At 43.6% G+C, this 22,208-nt stretch overlaps 1 protein-coding gene across 1 annotated transcript in view; it reads left to right on the plus strand.

Moving 5' to 3' along the window:
* Positions 1-22,208, plus strand: part of LOC124161476 — a 174,027-nt gene that overhangs the window by 59,584 nt on the left and 92,235 nt on the right. Inside the window, exon 10 of the mRNA XM_046537798.1 lies at positions 5,537-5,671. Coding sequence (XP_046393754.1) covers positions 5,537-5,671 — 135 coding nt within the window. The remainder of the gene's footprint in view (positions 1-5,536; positions 5,672-22,208) is intronic.

The raw sequence follows: 22,208 nt of genomic DNA on the forward strand, positions 1-22,208 counted from the left end.
CGTGTGTCAACTTTTTCGTGGCGTTCATTGCCAACACTCAAAATTTATATATATATTTTTATATATATATTATTTATATATAAATTTATATGCCGTCACGTGGGTACTAAACAATTCTTTTCCACAGTAAAGATTTCTGCTTGAACTTCATTTTCTTTTAATTCCACAGATGGAAATGTCCAAAGTTAGGATACAATTTTTAAATAGTTGAAAGTCGAAGCTCGGGTGTGCATGCTGTATGAAAAGTTGTATCGTACAGGAATGAGCGCAACCACATCCATTGCTGGAACTGCAAATTTTCACATTGTTTGCTGACTTGGGATTTATAAGCGATTTTTCTACAGAAATTAATGAAAATTCCTTCGAGGAATGACAAATATGGGTCACTTAGTAATTTTTAGCAAGTAAAATAATTGATAACTATTCGATATATTTTCTACCATAGGTTGTACGAGCGAATATCTACTTCTTCGCGCTCGCATTCGAGTAATAACGTAATAATTTGAAATATGGTTATCACTTACGTAAGTACGGATTTACGTAAGTCGAGACATACGTAACTCGGGGGATGCCTGTATGTGTGCTTCATGCAAATGGTTCTTGGCTTTTGTACTAAATACTTCCTCGAAAATGTGTAAAAGCCAAATTCTGTGGATGTCGATTTGCTGAATTACATGTAATTTTGATGGTTATATTCCAAGGAAGGAAAATGCATATAGTCTAACTAGCATATAGTGTAGTCAAAGTGCATATATTCCCTATTTATGTGACTATGTATTATAAAATTCCCATGTGTGCCCACATTGTGCATAAATGGTAATCCAATTACTCCCTTGTAAGGACATACATTTCTCTGTGATTTGCATTGATAACTAACTTCATCCAAATTATCCCAATGCATGTGTGTAACAGTCAATTCTAAATCAGTGGGAAAGAAAATTGAAGAGAAGTCTTTAGGCATATTAGTCATTGCTCCTGCAAATGTCGCTTACCATGCAAAACTTCCACAGGGAAAATCATTTACTTCAGGTTTTCTACTTTCATCCCAGATGAGCCCACAAGATGGAACTCCCTTTTGCAAATGATGAGATGTATTCTGGAACAGAAGCAAGCCATAACATTGGCTGCCTCTAACATGAGTTTTAATGTAGACATAACTCAACCACAGTAGGATACTATCAAGCAATTGATTGATGTTCTGGATGTTTTTGAAGGAGCAACTTTTCTTGCTTGTGGAAGTGCAGTTACTGTTTCTTAAGTTATCCCCCTTGTGAATAGCATTATTAATTTCCTAGAAACTAAGAAGTTTTCACATAGTCATCTTCAAGGTTTTGTCAATGATTTGCTGTTTTCCATTTAAAGTTGGTATGAATTTCTGGAAAAAGAACAATTTTTCACTTTTGCCACAATTCTTGATCCACAATTCAAAATCACTGTAGACACACGCCCGGGGTCGACGGAAAAATATCTTCCCCACTCGTGTCCCATACACAGTGACAGCAAAATTTTGATGCACCCGCAGCTAAAGGGTTAAGTGTATTGTGCTGTCTGTGCAAAGGCTTAAACCAGAACTCAATAATGCACAAGTGTCTATTTTATGCATATGTGTAAAAATACTGCCTTTAACCCTCATATGGATTTACAAAATTAGTTACGTCGTTGTATTTACTGCGCCGCAGCGGCGCCGCGTCATTTTTTGCTATTATCTTTCAAAGTTAGTATGAATTTACATATTTTCTGATTGATAATGGTTAATACATCTATTATCTTTATTTCTTACCGTGTTTTGCTAGATTTAAACCCTTATTGTTGAAGTTATAACAAAAAATCTTGAACGCTGCATTCTTTTCCATTTCTTGCCGTAATGCTCTTTATTTCAGTTCCCTTTGTTCGTTATTTTCGAGTGAAAGTTTTAATTTCGTGTGTAATTGTTGTTTGAAATATTTTTCTGACATGTATAGCTCTAGAAACTCCGCTTTTTAATGTTTACATTGTTTAAAATTTTATGTATCTTAATACTAAAAATGATGACCGAATAATATTCGTTTATGCCCATATGACATAATTTTTCTTCACTGCGTCCACCCATATGTTATATCTTTGCTGTGTACGTAGAAGGATAAGGTATTAAACGTTAATAATGGAACAGCTGTAGGTTAAGTGAGAAGAGACGAGTGTAACTTTCGTGATTTTTACAAGATTCTGGCGATCAAGACAAAACTTAGGAATATTCTGGGAGCTTATGTCCTGCAATTAAAAGAATCAAGTCTTACGGGTTTTGAAATATAAATAATATGGGATGATAAGCGACGTGTCAAAGAACCTAACGCTTCTTTGGAGTTGGAGCTAGAAGAGTCGGTACTCTTTTCCTACCACGGAGCCCTATTCCCCCACTGGGACGTGTAGCCCAAGGGAAAGGTTTCCTTAGATATGGACGGGTAAATGTTTTGCGTCGGAGTGCATCATATTAGGTTTTACTCCTAGATTGGTGGGAAATACAAAAAAAATAAATTCTTAGAAGTATGTGTTATTAGTGGTAGGGGAGAAGAGGCAGCTGCCTTTTTTTCTTTCGTCCAGCTCTGCGTGAGAAACTGATGAAAGAATGCTCTGGGGTGACAAAAATACCCTCACTTTGGAAAGACTTCCCTTACATTTTCTTTCCGTTTCCTTTCTTAGCGTTTCACTGACCCAAACATTGAGACTGTCCATACCTTCCCACTAAGCTCCCTTATTCGTCATTCACCACCTTCTTCCCTCCTCCCACAAAACTTGATTGAACTTCTCTCCACCCTAATGACCCACCCGAGCTGGACCTTCTTGGAATGAAGGGAGGGCCACCGCGGAGCGTTTTGACAATGCTTTTGTTCCCTGTCCCTCATGCTGCGTTGGAAGGATGAAGAAAAAGCAGGCTTTTATATCTACTTGCCTCCTTGCACTCCCAACCTTTTTCGCGATAAGGATTTTCTACTCCTACCTGTCCTAACGATCTGGGTATTCCCCGATCCTTGGCAGTCCACACACTACCACCCCTTCACCTCAAAACAACCTCCTGGCATTCCTTCTTATTTCCCCTCCTCACTCACTCCTTTACGTTAGTAACACCCCAAATGCATAAAACATCTGTGCATTTCAGAACACAAAGAAACGAGAAATATGCTCACAAATGTTCACCTCATGGTAAATTGTCTTCTCACCTATTCATAATGAAACGATTTTACCATGTAAAGTCTAAACTCATCGTCAGGAAAAAGAAATTATTTTCTATCACACAATTAGTTGGGTAGTTATCTTGATTTCACCCTAATGGTAAACTGTCACGTCATCAGTAGTTATGTAAACGCCAGCAATTTTGTATAGACTATCGTGGCCGCAAAGGGATTTTTTTCGAATGAAAGGTACAAGACATATAACAATAACTGTGCGATGTGTTCTTCACGGTAGTCGGTGAAACTTCTGAATCTCCTGGCAAGTTACAGTTACTCATTCAGCGAGAAATATTCACACAACGGTGAGGAAGCATTATTCTACGAATTCGGATAATGCATTGTGCAAAATTTTTCTTAGAATTGCTGCTTGGAGTAATTCTAAACAGAGTCACCCTAGGATTATCCAAAGGTGGCTATCCCCACGGTAGGTACGTGGACGCGGATCGGAGAAGGTGCCCAAGCAAAACTAAGTCGGAAGCCACGGAAAAAACAAGTAAAGCTTGGCTAGCCATGAGTTTCTATGAATAATTCTTGCGAAAAGATGATGTTTTTTCAATGAACATTATAACGATGCAAACATAATGATTCTAAGCTAAAAGTGAGAGCACAATTGGTATTGTAATATTTTCCTTTTGTTAAACAATTTTACTTGGATTATAAGTTTTAAAAATTGAATAATAGTATTATAAATAGATTATATCATTTCACATGAAACATAATTGCTTTGACATTAGCGTTGAGAGTGCAGACCCTGACGTAGCGATGAGGAAATTCTCGGCCCAAGCAAAACTAAGCCCATGAAAAAACAACTTTGACTAGCCATGAGTTTTTATGAATAATTGTTGTAAAAAGATGAAGTTTTGTCAATGAGCATCATAACGAGGTAAATATTTTGATTCTTAGCTAAAATAGAAAGCAAAATTGGTATGGTAGTATTTTCCTTTTGTTTAACAATTTCATTTTGTTTATAATGTTTAGAAATATAAATAATATGATTATAAATATATTATAGCATTTCATACGAGCCATAAATGCTTTGACATTAACATTGAGAGTGCAGTCAACGACGTAGCGACGAGGAAATACTGAGCGCCGCAGCGGCGCCGAAAATCCAACGACGTAACTTTTTCCATTAGAGGCCAATGAAATGTAACCTATCGACACTATGCTAACAAAATTTTAAATGTAGACGAAGAAAGAAGAAAAAATAGACTACTGAAAATTTCAAAATGATTCATTGGAATGGAAAAATTTTACACCACTTAAAAAACCACAAGCGCCGCTAAGGCGCAGCAAATCCATATGAGGGTTAAACTATACTGTAAACAGTAGCAGTATAAACCTCCTTTTCTTCTAAAGACAACCAAACTGCACAGACGGAGAAGATGCCTTTGTAGTGGCTCAAGGCATAGTTCAATGCCTGGCGTTAATTTGAGAGATCTGAGTTTGTATCCCAGTCAAAGCATAAAATTTTCCTCTTTTGTGGAGCACTTAAAGAGTAGTTGCGCATTTGACACACGCCACTGACTAGCCCACGGACATTCCCTTTATGTCACTCATGAAGTGTTGATTTTCGGGCAATAACTCCATTAACTATTCCATTTCTTCTGTTGCAGCACCAATAACTGACTATAGCTGATGAAATATTCCAGCATTTTGGATTGAGTGTGATGATTGCCCTGTTGCAGTAATTCCACCAATCAGCATGCACTCCTTGATAGTTAATTTTAGTGAATTGTTATTATTGTATGAAACACATTCTTATTTTAATTGGACCAGACTGTACTCTTTCAATTACTTTTGTCACTCCTTTTATCAGTTGAAATCACAAAAGTAAATGGTTCATAATTTCCTTGCTGTAAACACACAGTATGATGGTCATGGTCACTTGAAAATTCCGAGTGCACTTATGAGAAAGGTGCATGAAAAGGTTGGAAGCCAAGATGTCCTATTGTTAAAGCTCATTACCATTGAATGTGAAAAGTCTGGATTTTGTGTACACAAGTAAGAGGTGTCAAATAGGACGGTACATAGTAAGTGCCGAAGACAATGACTGCCTGTACTCAAGGAACGTATGCATTTTGAATGCCCGAGAAACTTTCTGCTTGAGACTGTAACCAATAAATAACGTAAAAAGAAGCATCATGTAGTGTGGTGTGGTCACTATGTAGTGTTGAAGTGAAGGATCCTTCCAAGGAAGGATTGCTGATGGAATTATTACTCCTCATTTCACTTGAAGCTTACACATCTATTAAATATGAATTGTCCCTCGACACACTGTTTCTTCTCTTGTTTGTGCCTGGGCTGAGTGATGGTATGTTTTCTTGTAGGAGAAGATTTGACGTCAAATCACCGTCCAAAGAAATTATTCTCTCAAGGCCGAGTTGGCGAGGATGGGGCTGGGATGTCAGTGGAGACAACAACAGAGCTGAAGGAAGAAGCACTCCAGGAAGCACTTACTGACGGTAATCACTCCTTCTACTCTATCTCACCTTGTTCCATCATTGTTTATTAACTTCATTATTCACTTTAGCTGAATAGTTAGCTCTTTGGACAATATTGTCACCATGTATCTGTTTTTATAAGAATTAGATCATTTGGCTGTTAAAAAATTAGCCACCCGGTTAAGACTTCAGATGGCGGTTGGATAGAGTGAGTTGTGGTACTGCACAAACCCCTCACAAAACGAAAATGGCTGTTTAATTTACGTCAGATGTTCGGGTCAACATTGTTAAGTTTTCTTTGATTTATTGAGATTGCAAGAAGATTTTGTTTATATTTTGTTGATACATTCATTAAATTGCAGAGGAAATTAACTGTGCACACTTCCAGTATGTTTTCATGACTGCTTTTACATTCTGATTAACATCTATTGCAGGCATCAGACTTAGGAATGGGATATCTATTTGCTTATATGTACCATTACAAAACATGATTTTTTCTTTTTATCCACCATGGTTGTCCATGTATTGTATTTCATAGGTTTAGTGTGAACATTCATTGAACACAGATTTTCTTCTTTATATTGTTTTAAGTATTAATCCACTGACTTCCGATAGATTGGTTATCGTCATTGGAATTCTAACTGATTACAGTGGAACCTCGTTAAAGCGAGTACGGGCTATAGCGACACCCCCGCTATTACGAGAGATAGCCGATGCACCGTCAATTGACCCTATAATAAGCGTGTTAAAAAATTCATTTTTACGAGACCCTTTTGGTGTTGGCTCTCGCTATAGCGAGGGTTTCACCGCCGGAAGAATTTCATCAAGATTCCTTAACCTCTGTAATTGCTAGCGATCTGTTAGAAATGAAGCTAATGGAGTGCTCAGTCTCAAATTTATGTGGTTAACTGTCGTTCGATAAATGTAATGATTGACGAAACTGCTTTGCATGATTTTTATTCAGTGTGGCGCTTATAAATTGTTTGAATAGTTAGTCGTTATTTGAGTAAGGAAATTTTGTGATGCAAAAAAACATCGCCTTTCGTCTGGATTTACGCTTACGTTTATCGGATAGATGTTTATCTGTGCCGCACCACTCCTGTTCCTGTATATCTGTTCGCAACAGGTATATTGGCTATTATTTGCTCCACCTCCGGTAAAGCGACAATTCGCTATAGCGAGTGTTTATTCGTGCACCGTGGGGTGTCGTTATATCGAGGTTGCACTGTATTATTAAATCTTGCATTGTTCACGCGTTGCACATTGCCTCAATTTTATTAAAAATATGTTTATTTGACAGGAACATTTCAAATAATAGATTATTTTTGGCCTTTGTGATCCATCTCACGACCAATTACTGCACTGGCGAAAGCGGTTGTTTTTGGCATAAGATGCGCAGTAATAAATAAGGGTCCACAAGACTCCCTATTATCCGGCTGCGGTTTATCCATGTTGCGGCTTATCCGTGCATGAGTTTTACACTTCTTCAACGTTTTCCGCAATATTTATTTAAAAAATAAAATAGGACCAAAATGCAGCAGGAAATTTACATTTTAATGCAAGGCTACACCGGCCTTATTTCTTTCATTTGGATCTTCTTCGTAAAAGGTAATTATTTTATTCGCATTTGACAAGGAAGGTTTAAGTTTACTTGGACATCTGCTCTAACACCCTGACAAAAATAAACTCCACCATGGTGGGTACAGGAAGGGTGGCATCCTTCATGGTGGGTAGTTACCCTTGCACAACCCACGCCCTACCCACCATTAAGGGTAAGGGAAGGAGAGAAAAATCCTTCGTGTACCCTTCCTTGGAACTCCTTCCCTTACCATCCGTCAACCCTTCCTCTACCCACCATTAAGGGTAAGGGAAGGAGAGAAAAATCCTTCGTTTACCCTTCCTTGGGACTTAGCATTTATAACTGAAGAAAACATCCTGAAAGAGTCTCCGTAGCTACTTTCACCTGCTAAAGAGTATTGAGTTCCGTACAAGAATGTAAGCAGTCTTTGAAAGCAAAGATAGACGGGCTACACAACTAATCTTTAAAATTTCCTTAAGGAAAACAATAATATACATATTCAGTGGCGTATCCAGAGGTGGGGTCCGGAGGGTTCGGTCACCCTCCGCTCCCCCGAAGTATAAAAACACAATCATTTTCCTTCATAATAGAAATCAAAATATTGAAAAATAATTAATTTAAAAAATATTCCTTTGACTGTTGAAGTTTTTTCGATTATGAAAAGTATTTGAATAAGTTGAATTCCAATACTTACTATCCTGTTTTTCAAAACTTTTCCCACCTGGTTTTGGACCCCCCCCGAACGAAATTCCTGACTACGCCACTGTACACAATAGTTTCTGTAATTGTGTGAAAAAAGCTCATTTAGAAGTTCTTCCATTCGCGTTTTAGGATGTAAGGTGAGGTGGGGTAAGTGCGACTGCGGGGTAAGTGCGACCCCCCTTCAGGAAAATCGTATTTCCGTTCTCGAAGCAGGTGGCGGTCGTGCAACATATTCTACACATAGTAATGAAACCAGAGCCAACGACTTTGTAATACTTATCCCTTAATTTCTCGTTCCACATGCTTAGGAAATATAACCGTCCGTTCATCTCGTAGTCTTAGTTGGTTGTGAGGAGAGGCTATACCGCAGTTCCCTCTGAATCAACGTATCGGAGGTGTTAGGTAAGAACTATATCTTGTTTTCTCTTCTTCATGGATTGGTTTTCCTTGCTTTACTTTAAATTTAGGAACTCGGGTCGTTATATTTAGTTTAGATGGGGGGTCGCACTTTCCCCGTCGTAATCATCCATTCCTACCTTCCGGGGCAAGTGCGACCCCGTTGCCTGGGGTAAGTGCGACCCCCTGTCGGACTTACCCCAGACTACGAGGTTGAAGTATGGATTTAATTTTTAGTTTCTGACTAACAGTTCTTGCGTTAAACTTTTAGTTTCTTTCTTGCAGTTCTTGCGTTAAACTTTCTTAAATAAATGTTGCAAAACACCGAAGTTTATAAAACTAGGTCTTTTAATTAGAGTCCTCTCATCAACTTTTATTTTGAAGGTTTATCTGATAAAGATAGCTTACTTCAGTTTGTTGATTGATTATGATAGGGCATTGGATATCATGTCTTTTGACGAGGAGGATGTAGACGACATGGTATTAATGCCAGAAACAAGATAGCATGAGTCGAAAAGCTTAACAAATTCGGTGACTAACATTCAAAGTGGAGATTGGATTCTGGATAGATTCAGCAGCAAAAAGTCAGTTGCTCACTATGTAGGGAAAATTCTGGAGATTAATGAATAAGGTGATGCCGTGGTTTTCTTTTTGAGGATATTTTTTGGAACTGAATTAAGTTTCACCTGTCCACGGAATGAGGATTCCAGCGAAATACCTAGGGAAGATCTCTTCTTCTTCTTCATCCTAGCGTTTGTCACGCGCTATTGCAGGGTCCGCTGTTCTGCAAAGTCTTCTCCACTTGGCTCGATCCAGGGCGTCTACTGGCGTGGCGTTGATGGTCTTCATGTCCGCCTTAATTTTGTCGAGCCAGCGCATCTTTGGTCGTCCTCGTGGTCGGCGTCCTTCAATACTCAGCTACATTACTGTTTTGGCCACGGAGTTCTCATCACTACGCACCACATGCCCATACCACCGCAGTCGAGCCTCCCGCATCTTGTCTGTGATCGGTGAAACTCCCATTCTTTTCCGAATGTCTTCATTCCTGATGTGATCCAGGCGGGAGATGCCTAGGATCCATCGCAGCATCCTCGTTTCCATGACTTGCATGGCCTGTTCTTGATTTTCTGTGGCTGGCCAACATTCTGCTCCATATAGGGCCACTGGGCGGACAACGGTCTTGTATACTTTGGCCCTGAATCGTTATGGCATTCGACGGTCGCACAATACGCCAGTCACTTGGCGCCATTTCAGCCATGTTGCATTAATTCGAGCTTGTGTGTTGGCGGTTGTGCTTCCATCGTTGCTAATGACAGAGCCCAAATATTTCAACTTCTCGATCTTTTCAAGGTCCTCGCCGTCGATGCTTATCGTTCCATCAGATTGAGGTCCACACTCCATGTACTCAGTCTTCTTGGTGTTTAATCGCAACCCATAGTTGTAGAGTCGTACCTTCCATAGTTGAGTTCGCTGCTGTAATTCGGGTCTGGTGGTGCTGGCAAGGAAGACATCATCGGCGAACAGTAGTGACCAAGGATGTGATTCTTGGAGACAGGCCGTAAGTAAGTCCATGCACAGGATGAAAAGGAGCGGAGAGAGGGCCGATCCTTGGTGGACGCCAATAGTGATTGGGAAAGGCGGTGATATTCCTGATGGGCAACGGACCGCACTGGTGACGTTGGTGTAGAGAAGCTTCACCAATGGCACGTAGACTTCAGGGACGTCGTGAGATCCGAGGGCATGCCAGATAACGTCGTGTGGCACGCGATCGAAGGCCTTCTCCAGATCAAGGAAAGTCATATGCACTGGCTTGTTCTTCTCTCGGTGCCTCTCCAAGAGCAGCCTAGCTGCGTGTATTGCGTCTGTTGTGCCACTCCCCTTTACAAATCCACACTGGTTGGGTGTGATGTGAACAATGTGTCTGAGCCTAGCATCAATCACTCTTTCGAATATTTTCATGGCGTGGCAGAAAAGCCGGATCGGGCGGTAGTTGGAGTATTCTGCGACGTCGTCTTTACCCTTCCAGATGGGCACAGACACAGAGAAGATGTTGTAAAAATATAACCGAAGCCCTCTGTCGGCCGTCGAGGAAAGTTAACGTTTTGCCTATCTTTCTCGGGGTAAAACTTAAAATAAACAAATAAATATTCAATGTTCAATTGGTTGAAGACCATAAGTTTTTCTTCATTTTGCTTTTTTATATTAATAACGTAAATTACATTAGAGAAGAAATTCTTTGTTCATTACAATCTAGTTTGTATTCAGATTTGTTGTCATATGCAAGATTTATAATTTTTTAAATTTTTTTTATTTATTCGGCTTTTATGAACACTAGATATTTTAAATACACTTTTGAATTAATGTTTAACAGTTGAATACTGTTACTATCATTAAAAACACACCTTGAACAACAATTCCTTACTGTGCCATAATTAACCAAAAAACGCGAAAAAAAATCTACTTACTTTACCTAAGATAAAAGTTGATTTCTCAAGAATGGTTAAACATAATTTGGTACTTTAAAAAGCAATGTACAGCTAAATTTCTGGGCAAATCGCACTTACCCCATGCGCCGCGTAATGTATAAATATATTGCACAACAGCCATGGGACGCACTTGCCCCATGTACGGGGTAAGTGCGATCCCTCTACAAGAATGTAAGTAAAAATTTATAAAAATTACCACTTTACAGAGAGAGGATTTTTAATCTAGTTATCATTTTCAGTGATTCACATACCTATTAGACATTGAATCTCCTGTTTTTAGCTATCCTAGAAAATTTTCCTAAGCTAGTTAAAGTTGATGTATGCTATTTAGGGGTCGCACTTACCCCACCTTACCTTAACCTATTTGTGTGGCTGACAATGAGACATCGCTAGAGTGATGTTCAGTATTAGAATGCCGATCTTATTTTCTGAAACGAAATAGGTGTGGCAGAGAAAAGTCACAGCTTTCTTCCACATAGGCCTGGGTGCGATTCTCATCTTAAGATTTTGTAGTATAAGTTCCGTTGAGAAACCACTCCTGTTAAGTACCTCGATAGCCGAGGTTGTTAAATCTCTAGTTCATGATCCTGTAACATGTAGGTCCTGGGTTCAAGACCATGTGAAGGCTAATTTTTTTTATGCCCTATAACTAGGGACATGCAAAAGGTGGGGTTATTTTTCTACAAAAGCGATGTTATTTTGCCCTGAAATCGGTGATATTTTAACAGCAAAGTAATTATGTTGATTGAGAGCCATCCTTCCAGTGGCCCACCCATTGCCCTAAATTTAGGATATTACTGATCGAGAATAATTAAAGCAATAATGTACATGGAGTATTGACTGAATTAACCTATTTTACATATTTATCCTTCACGTATACATGTATCTAGCTTACATAGAGAGAAATTACTTTTATATGTCTGTAATTTCAAATGAAATATTGCTATTGTGATCAAGTTGTCATCTTTTACATTTGTTCTCTTATCTGTTAACACAGTGCTATAGCAGGAAAGAAATCTTTCTCAGTCCATGTTTGCAGAAGGGATCCAAATTTGCTTAAAGGCACTTAGATGCAAACGATGTCTCAGACATTTGAGCTCCTGGATTGCTTTAATTACATCCACTGAACCGTGGGAATTTTGCTTTTGTAGTAGTTTCTGTAATTCTCCCAACCCCAACATCAACTTCTCTGTCTCCATTGATTCTAGGCCATGAATTTTTTGTTTTAAAGTCAGGGTTCATGTCTGTAGACGGAACTTCTTGGGGATCAAAAACTGAGATCTTTTCAAATACCAATTTTTCTGCTTAGGTCTTCTACCATAAGAGAACTAAGTTTGGTTGACGCTTTTTCAGCCATCTGCATAGGTATTGACTTTACAGCAGCTGCTTTAGAGGTTTTCATGTTTTGCAGATGTAATAAGTGGTTTTATCTAAAAAAAAAGTACTCTTTATGAATTTTCTCGAGGCTCATTTTTAACTTCCTTAACTCTTTCTAAATGGTGGAGTACTCTCCTTAACATGAATGCGGGACTGCGCTCCATGAGACTCTTCGGTCCCCTCTGTATGGAGCATTTATGTTGGACATCTGTTAAGAAAGGTCTTGCAGATAATCAAACACTCTCAACACCAACCTTTTCTGATCCTTCCTAGTGGGCATTTTGCATTATCTTGGACTCTGAGGGTAGTTGGTCTCCCTCCTTTCGTGGTTTACAACCCTACCAGTAGCATTGGTTCGCTGTCAACTCATGCTTTGTTTATGTGGATAGCTATATGGATGATTGTTGCTTGCACGTAAATTGCAGACTTTCAATTGAATTCCTCGATTTATTCTGAGAATTTTAAAATTTTGATAGAAGCTCTACCGTCAGCATTAATGAATGTAATGCCTTACAATTTCCATGTTGATTTTATACTGAAATCGAGATATAAGTTAATATTTATGGTAGAATTTCGTTTAAAAATTTGTAAACGCTGCCAAAAGACAAAGAATTCAATTCTTCGTTTATATTTTTTGAGAAAGAACCATATATTTATTTCGTAAACTAACTGAATGAACAATTGTATGACTGCGGTCCCTTGCCACAAAGAGGGGTAATAAGAGACGAGGGTCTAGGTTCATGCTTCCGGATTTCGGAAGTTACAGATTTTGCCAGTCCATGGTGTTGGCCTGTGTTGGGTCCCGAAACTAAGACTTTGCGAACCCACGAATGTCATTAAAGGAGGAGAGCAAGGAAACGTATTTTCGGCATTAGGCCTGCGTAGGAAAATCTCAGACGAACATTTTCGCCATTTGTCTCCCGGGTCAAGAAACGTCCTGCCGCATATTTTCGTCATTAGTAGCGAAAGGGTTAACTCTTTATAGAATGTGAGTATTTGGATAGTTTGAACCCTCCATTAATTTTATTAAGTCAACCATCAGATTCCCATGGCATTTTTGCTACTTTGTAGACATCGTGAATTCGGTTTAGACATCCTCCGGACAAACAAGTCGCCTTATTTCCTCGAGGGTGTTTCTTTGTGGAAACCATGAATTTTCTCCAATTCATGGGCGATTTTCACCAACTCAGACGCGAATTTCATCGTTTTTTCCTTCTGCTCTGCATGAAATTGTTTTTCGATGCGTAAATTTAAGCCGTAATTTTTTCACGGCATTGGCCGCTCACAGACGCGGCTAATTTCCGCGGGCCGCCGTTCCCGCCACAGCGCCGTGAAATCCAGAGAGTCGTCTTGTCGGAAAGTGGCCTGAATTTTACGGCGCTGTGCAGGGAACGGCGGCCGGCGATAAGTCGTTTTGGCACAAAGCTGCCACAATGTAGCTCCGTGTGTATTTCACGGAATAGACGGCGCACAGCCACTTTTTGCCGCTTTCAGACTTTTGCTTTGCTCCGGCCGTCGTCAACGGCACGGAACTGTGCATTCAAATAACCATTGGTCTCAATGCATGTATTCAAGCGAGTCGAATCGCGCAGTTGACGGCACGGCGTTGTTGACGGTCAGCAAGGCAAGGCTCAATCCGGCCCGGCGGTGCGCCGTTTATGCCGTGAAATACACATCGTGCTACCTTGAGGCTACTTTTAAACGCGACGACTTTTCGCCGGCCGCCGTTCACGGCACGGTTCCGTGAAATTCAGGCCACTTTCAAAGGAGACATCTCACGGCGCTGTGACGTGAACGGCGGCCCGTGGAAATTCGTCGCGTCGGAAAGCGGCCAATGCAGTGAAAAAATTACGGCTTAAATGTACGTCTCGAAAAATAATTTCGTGGGAGGAGCATGAGCAGAAGAAAAAAATGGTGAAAATCGCGTCTGAGTTAGTGAAAATCGCCCATGAATTGGAGAAAATCGCAATTAACACGAAATTCGCGTATTCGCGGGAAAACCCCGGAAATCGCGTATTTCGCGGGAAAATCCCGGAATTCGCGTTGAAATTCGCGTTATCGCATTTGCGACTTTTGCATGTCCCTTCCTATAACTTTAGAAATCACTGTTGCAACTCAGTTGTTGTCACACCTCTTCCTCAACACACTGTTGAGGAAGAGGTGTGCCACGGGGAAAAAATGAGCAAAAAACATTTTATAGTACTCCTATGCACCATTAGTAGAGGTCCGTGAATTTCGCGAGATGCGATATCGCGAAATAAAACGAAATAACGCGAAATCGGTAAATAAAACCGAAATTTCGCGTTTTCTTGCTATTTTCAGTGAATTAGCGAAAATATCACATCTGTAAGGAGGCTCTGTGCTGCACGATGATTCCTCCTCAGCTGTGTCCCACCCGTCGTCGAACCCCACGGCCGGGGCGACCACGCCCACTCCCTCGCACTCCCATTTGGCCTCAGAAGTAACAGCGGCGTCTTCGGGCGGCGATGCCTGCTCCTTCCTCGGCCTGCGATCAGCTGTTCCTAAACTAGGAGTGGGGATGGGGCCAAAATAGGGTTTAACGCGATTCCTGTGTACCAATAGGTTGCGGAATGGGAGCTCCAACATTAGGTTACATGTCGACACCACTTTTAATATGCGGTATGGCCCCTTCCATGGTTTATGAAATTTCTTCACTTGCCCTACCTTCATACAGGGATCACTTAAAAACACGTAATCTCCTTCCTTGTATTGCCAACGCTTACCCTTCCCCTTTACGGCCTCTCTCCGTTTCCTTTCTGCTATGCAATCATTATTCGCACACTTTTCCCACATTTCCTTTAATCTGTCCCTTAATCCAGACACCCCGGGGTGCTCTTTCTCTAATACGCCAAATCCGATGCATTGGAAAGGCGATACTATTTGACGTCCAAATACCAATTCATGAGGGGTGAAACCTGTGCTACGATGATAACTACAGTTGTAGGCCGCGACAGCAAAGTCAATATGGCGCCCCCAATCGTTGTTTCTTAAGTAGGCTGCATTTTCCGGGTTTCACCGCGTAGTGGTTGCGTTGGTGACAACAGTTTCTCCTGCATTCCAGCAGGCATCTTCAGGTCGAAGTGATTATGCTGTGTTTTGGCCGCTGTTATATAGGCAGCCCAGTGGTGTAGGTTCGCCCTGATTGGTCGCCTTGCGGCCAATAGCGTGGGGGTATGCGGCGAAGAGTCACTTCCATGTGCTGTGGAGTGCGTAGCTATCCTCTCGATTGAAATTATGAGGATGTTTGGATATTTCAATCGCCTCTCGGATGATCCTCGGAAAATATCGGGATTCTCTGGCGATAACTTTTGTTTCTTCCCAGTTGATGTCGTGTCCAGGTTCACTGAGAGTGTGCTCGGCCACCGCCGACAGATGAAATTGTTTGTTTTTCACCGCTCTTCTATGTTCTTGAATGCGGCACCTCACAGCTCTCTTAGTCTGTCCGATGTATGACATACCGCAACTGCATTCAATTTCATAAACTCCCTCGTAGGCGTGAGAAGAGATACGGTCCTTAGGAGTCGGAAGAAGTTCTCCAGTCTTCTTAACACAGTTGAAGCGTGTTGTTACGTCGAATTTTTTGAGGAGTCTCGCGATTTTTTCACTGGTGCCAGCCACATAGGGGATTGTCGCATAACCCGCTGCCTTGGGTTTCTCCGTTTTTGGACTTGGTGTCTTATTCTTGAGTTTTCTTTCTATCTTTGCGGTCCTTTTAAGGACCATGTCACTGTGATATCCATTGCTGGCCAGGGCCGTCACCAAATGTCGTTTTTCGGCGGGAAGTGAAAGTTGGTCAGAGATGGAGATATAGCTACGAGCTATATCTCCATATCCTCTCGATATCTATAGCTACGAGCTATAGCAATCGAGAGGATAGCTACGCACTCCACAGCACATGGAAGAGACTCTTCGCCGCATACCCCCACGCTATTGGCCGCAAGGCGACCAATCAGAGCGAACCTACACCACTGGGCTGCCTATATAACAGCAGCCAAAACACGGCATAATCACTTTGACCTGAAGACGCCTGCTGGAATGCAGGAGAAACTGTTGTCACCAACGCAACCACGACGCGGTGAAACCCGGAAAATGCAGCCTACTGTACCAGCGCACCGCGGAAGCCTTCGCACCAACTTCGTTGTTTCTTAAATTGACATAATGACTGAGGATCTGCGCAATAGTTCTGTGAACTCTCTCCACTCGCCCATTGCATTCTGGGTGGAAGGGTGACGTCCTCAACTGATTTATTCGTAACAACTTACAGACCTGTCGAAAAAGTTCTGACATGAAATTAGTTCCCTGATCAGTAAGAAGTGTTTCCGGCACTCCGAACCTCAGTATCCACTGCTTCACTAGTGCCACTGAAACGGATTCAGATTTCTGATCTGTTAATGGTACCATCACTAAATATCTCGAGAAATGATCAAGTATCGACAAGATATACCTATAACCCTCCTCTGTCTTCGGAAGGGGACCCACAATGTCTATTGCAATAAACTCGAAAGGCCTATTCGCTGCTGGCAGTGCTTGTAATGGGGCCTTGCACCTACCATAAGGGCTCCTCTGACTACAGGCAATGCAGCCCTTTACATACTTCTTGACATCTCGCGAATAGGATGGCCACCAAAAGTCCCTTTTAACCCTACTTCCTGTTGCCTGTACACCTAAATGTCCTGACAGTATATGGTCGTGGCACTGACGGAGCACTTTCTCCCGGCAGCTGCGAGGCACTACTACTCTTTTTCCCATTATAGTTTCCTTCCATAGTATACCCCCATCGACCACGAATCCCTCTCTTCCTTTCCATTCAATACACTCGGAATCTTTTTCCTGCTCCTTCCGAAAATCTATAACCTCTTCCACGGATACTTGGTGAATCTTCCTGCTTAAGGCATCCGCATTTGCATGGGTCTTACCAGGTTTATGAATTACTTCGTAATCGTACTCGCTCAATTTCAAAGTCCATCTCATTAACCTGCTACTGGGGTCTTTTAATCCAAAAAGCCAAGTGAGCGCGGCGTGGTCTGTCAAAATGGTAAATTTCCGACCGTAGATGTTACACCGGAAGTGTCCCACCGCCCACGTAATGGCCAAAAGTTCCTTCTCCGTCGTCGTATAATTCACTTCCGGTTTCTTTAATTGCCTCGATGCGAATGCGACCGGGTGCTCCTCATTATTGACCACCTGTGATAGGACGGCACCTATCGCGAAATTACTTGCATCCGTCGCTATGATGAAAGGCAAGGAGAAATCTGGATATATCAACACTGGGCTGCTCGTCAACGCCCGTTTTAGCCCTTCCACTGCTTCGTCGCACTCCGGAGCCCAAACGAATGCAGTTCCCTTTTTCAGTAACATTGTAAGCGGGCGAGCGAGGATGGCATAATCTTTAATAAATCGACGGTAATAATTAGTCATTCCTAAAAACGATTGTGTCTCCTTTACCGTCTTGGGAGTGGGGAAGTCCATTACCGCCGAAATCTTACTTGGGTCCGGTTGAATACCCTTTCCGCTGATAATGTGGCCTAGATAGCTTACTTGAGAAAGGGCAAAGTGACATTTTGTCAATTTCAAGGACAACCTGGCCGACTAGAGCCTCTCAAACACTCGGCCCAACCGCGCTGCATGCTCTTCAATCGACCCGGCAAATACAATAACGTCATCGAGATACACCAAGCACTCTGTGGGGGTCATTCCCCTGAAGACTCCGTCCATCATAGGTTGGAATACACTTGGCGCGTTTCTTAGTCCCATTGGCATACGTTGGTATTCGTATAATCCGCTATTTACAATAAAGGCAGTCTTCTCGCGTGACTCAGGGGCCATGGGAATTTGGTGATAACCCGCCGTTAGATCGAGGGTCGAGAAATACCTGCACCCCCCCAAATAGTCCAAGGTTTCCGTAATGTTTGGAAGTGGGTATACATCCGGTTTAGTAATTGCATTTAAAGCACGGTAGTCTATGCAGAACCGGTACTTAGGCTTTCCGTCCTCAGATTTCTTTGGCACGATCACAACGGGTGAGGCCCAAGGGCTGTGACTAGGCGATATTATTCCCCCTTCCAACTGTTCCTTCACAAAATTTTCCACTAAAGGCTTTAAATGATGCGGAGTGCGATAGGGTCTCCGGTAAATGGGACGGGCGTCACCTGTAGGAATATGGTGCTCTACCGAGTGGGTCGCAGGGGGTGTTCCCGTTAATGAGAACAAATGCCTGTACCTTCCTATTAGGGGACGTATAACAGCTTTTTCCTCCCCATTCAGGTGCGTCAATTTCCCTTCAATGTCACTATCCGAAAGCTCGCACAGACTCGTACTCTCCACAGAGCGCACGTTCCTATCGCATGCACCCTCAATATCATCCCCGCAGAATCTTTCATTTGGAACAAAATCTACATCGCTCACTGTCGCCACCACTGTGCCCTTGCATAGATTTACTGCCGACTCCCCATAATTACTCACGCGCACCTTCGCGCTTCCTTCCCCGTCCACCCGACACAAACACCGGGCAACTAAACACTCCTCCATCTCGAGAGCCGGCTCCAGCACGCACTCTTCTCCCTCCGTCCACTCCCGCCCGGGTAAGGGGAGGGATACGAGCTTCGATGAACGGGCTGGGATTACTTCCGCCGCTGGGAGTCGAACCGGCACATCCACACGTGGCCGGCGGCTCCAAGGTCCCTCATGACCCACGAAATCAGGCCCCTCCAGCCCCTCCGACCCCTCCGCCTGTCCCACCGAAGAGTCCGTCGGCAGGATAGCCATTCCGCCCGCCCTCCGCCGCTTCCTTCCGCGCTGCCGCCTTGCTCTCCTCCTTGGTTTTCCCGCCCCAGGGCTGTCGAAATTTCTCTCGGCGACCTCTGGCTTCCCTTCCGGGCCGGCCGTCGACGCGTCCCTCGGTCGTTCCCATGACATGATTCCGGGCCCGCCCCCTCTGGCGGTGGAAGCCACGCCCCCCGTCGTAAATCCTCTCACAGATGTCACCGCACATCGCGGCCCCTCTCCAAATGCCTCCTCCGACCGCGGTGCGAATTCCCCGGATCTCGCTCTTCCTCTCTCGGTCAAGGGAATTATTGACCCCCCAATTGAGAGTTCCCCCTTTTTCACGTCAATAACGGCCCCCGTTTCACGAAGGAAGTCAATACCAATAAGGCCTTCATACCCGCCCAAGGTGTCCACTACTTGGGCCCGAAGACTATGCACCTCGCTTCCGAACCATACCGGAAGCACTACCTCTCCGTAATTCCAAATACATCTACCCGTCAGACCCTTTATCCTAAAACGAGACCTACGTAGAACTTGCCCCCCACAGCACTCCTTAGTCACTAGGCTCACCTGGGCCCCAGTGTCCACTAACATACGCTGCCTCTTATATTCACACGTGACAATCACCGCTAAGTCCTCCATTCCCCCTTCACAGTGCACACATGGAACCAAAGTCTTTACCGGGGGCCTTGGCGGGCGGCCTGCTCGGCCCCGGAAACGTTTAAAGACGGCTCAACGGGCCCCCCAACGCGCATCCGCCCCCCCACTCGGCAATTCCTCGCCCAATGTCCCTGTCCACCGCAGTTAAAACACCGCATTCCATCCCTGTTTGCACACTCTCTCGCAAAGTGTCCGGGTTGCCCACAAGCATGACAGACTCCCTCACGCATGGTGAAAACGTTTCTCTCTTCCGTCTCCGGATGAGCCCTCCTCTCTGCCTCGCGTATGCGCACGGCCACATTAACGGCTGCGTCGAAGGTTTCAGGCATCGCGAGACGCGTATGTTCCCCCACTCTGCCCGGCAGGCCGTTTAAAAACGCGTCCAAAGCTCTTTCATCCGCTTCAGATTGGCGTATCGCGGCCGCTGCCGCATCTTCCTCCTCCTTCCACGTGTGGCTGTTCAATTCACGAATGCGGTCCGAAAATTCCTCGATCCGCTCCCTGGGTGCCATGCGGACACCTGCAAGCATCTCTCTGTAGAGCCGTCGGTTTTTCACCCCTCGGTACCTTTCTAACAGAGACTTCCGAGCGTCATCGTATATTTTAACAGCCCCTGCTCTCTCCTTCGCCTGCAGGTGCTCTAGTGCCCCCCCGCGGGTGCGTAAGGTGATCACACTTAGCTTGTCGTCGTCGCTCCAACCACTAAGTTTCGCCACCTGCTCCACTTGCGAGAAGAACGTCTCCACGTTCTCCCCCGCGGCGCCAGAGAAATACTCAATGGAGGATACCATTGAGAATGACTTCCCCGTGATTTGTCCTTCCCCCTTTGTGTTATCCGCACGGGCCCGAAAACCTTCGTTCTCTTCCTTGAGAATCCGCAGTTGCGCGGATAGCTCATCCACCACCTGCTGGAGGTCCATCTCGCGGCCCGATAAGCTGATCCGACCCGTCATTCTTAATTGTTCTCCACCGTTATTTGTGACTTGATATGCAGTTGCTTCCCCTAATATTTAGCAAAGATCCCCCACTTCGGACACCAAATGTAAGTCGTCTTCGCTGACAGTAAAGGGGTTCGGGGGAAGCAAAGCAGGGAACAAGTCCAAATTCTCTCACACAAGCAACTTCCTTTATTCAGTCCCAAGCCATACACCTTGTTTCGCTGCACAACACCAACTGCCTCTCCTAGCGGCCACCAGCCCTGTCCAGCCCCACGCCCCTGGGGCCACCGAGAGAGATCATTTCTCAAGCGACTCTCTCGATGACAGCAGGAACGTGCTTAATGGCTGGGTCTCAAAGGAAGTCCGTTCGAGGCGACCCTCGTCGTTTCACAGCTTATAATAATCTAAATGAAACCAGGCTTACACATCTAATGAGTCATAAAAGCCTAAGCCTTCACTGTTTAACGCTGCCGATGTTAATTTGCTCTATCTCATTACGATTCCAAGGTCAATTGGCTCGTTTTTCTCGCGCATAACGCATCAGCGTATTATCGCTCACCATAGTGATTTCTCCACCAGAATTTGCCGTTAAATTTATCACAGTCTCTCTCTTCGATTCCCACCCATCAATCCTTAAATATTTAGAATGAGGTGCTTTCTCACCTGAAGAATTAGATATTATGAATTAAAAATGTGCGGAGAGAAATTTAACGCGGCCACGGAAGAGCGAAAATACAAGCTCACGCGCCCGGCACGCATCAATGCCGAGCAGTAATTACGGTGACTCACCGCGACGCATTAGACAGCGTTATTGGATAACTCGTAGCAGGAAAACCTTAAGTGTGGGTCTAATGTATCAATGTCGTTGACTTAAACACGGCCGCTGGCTGGGACTGGGCCGCCGTTCGCGGCATGACCCACAGCGTGGCAGAGAGTCGTCTCGTCTGAAAGTGGCCTGAATTTTACGGCGTCGTTGAACGGCGGTCGGCGAAAAGTTGTTTCGTCAGAAAGCGGCCTCAATGTAGCACTGCCTGTATTTCACGCCGTAGACAGCGCACCACCAGGCCGGATTGAAATGGGCGCCGTGGTGACCACGGCGGCCGTCAATGGCGCTGTGCGGTCAACTGCGCTGTGCGGTCAAATGCGTGATTCGATTCGTTTGAAGACTTCCATAGACCCGTGTGGTTATTTGGAAGCACGAAGCGCTAGCAGCGGGGGAAGGGAAGGAAGGAACAGAAAGGATAGGAGGAGAGGGGGTTCTCCTTATTAGCAGACGGATTGTCAGATATTAGGCTCTCCACTGAGCTAAAATGCAAAGAAAAAATCATTTCGACATTGGCCAAATCTAATTTCTAATTTTTCAGGTGAGAAAGCGCCTCATTCTAGATGTTTCAGGATCGATAAATGGGAAAGAATTTTCTAAAGGGACCCGCAAAACGACACCTATCATTTGAACACACAGTCACTCAGTCAAAGAAAGCAAATGAGGAGCTTGTTGTTGCTACTACAGAAGCATTTTTAAAGGCTTTATTTAGTGCAAAGAAACTTGACAATCCAGAAATTCTGGAATGGCTCTCAAAGTATACACATAAGAGGTAGTGGGAATTTGCCATTTGCCAATCGTATTCACCAAG

Source organism: Ischnura elegans, chromosome 6 (genome assembly GCF_921293095.1).
Source record: "Ischnura elegans chromosome 6, ioIscEleg1.1, whole genome shotgun sequence".
NCBI lineage: Eukaryota > Metazoa > Arthropoda > Insecta > Odonata > Coenagrionidae > Ischnura > Ischnura elegans.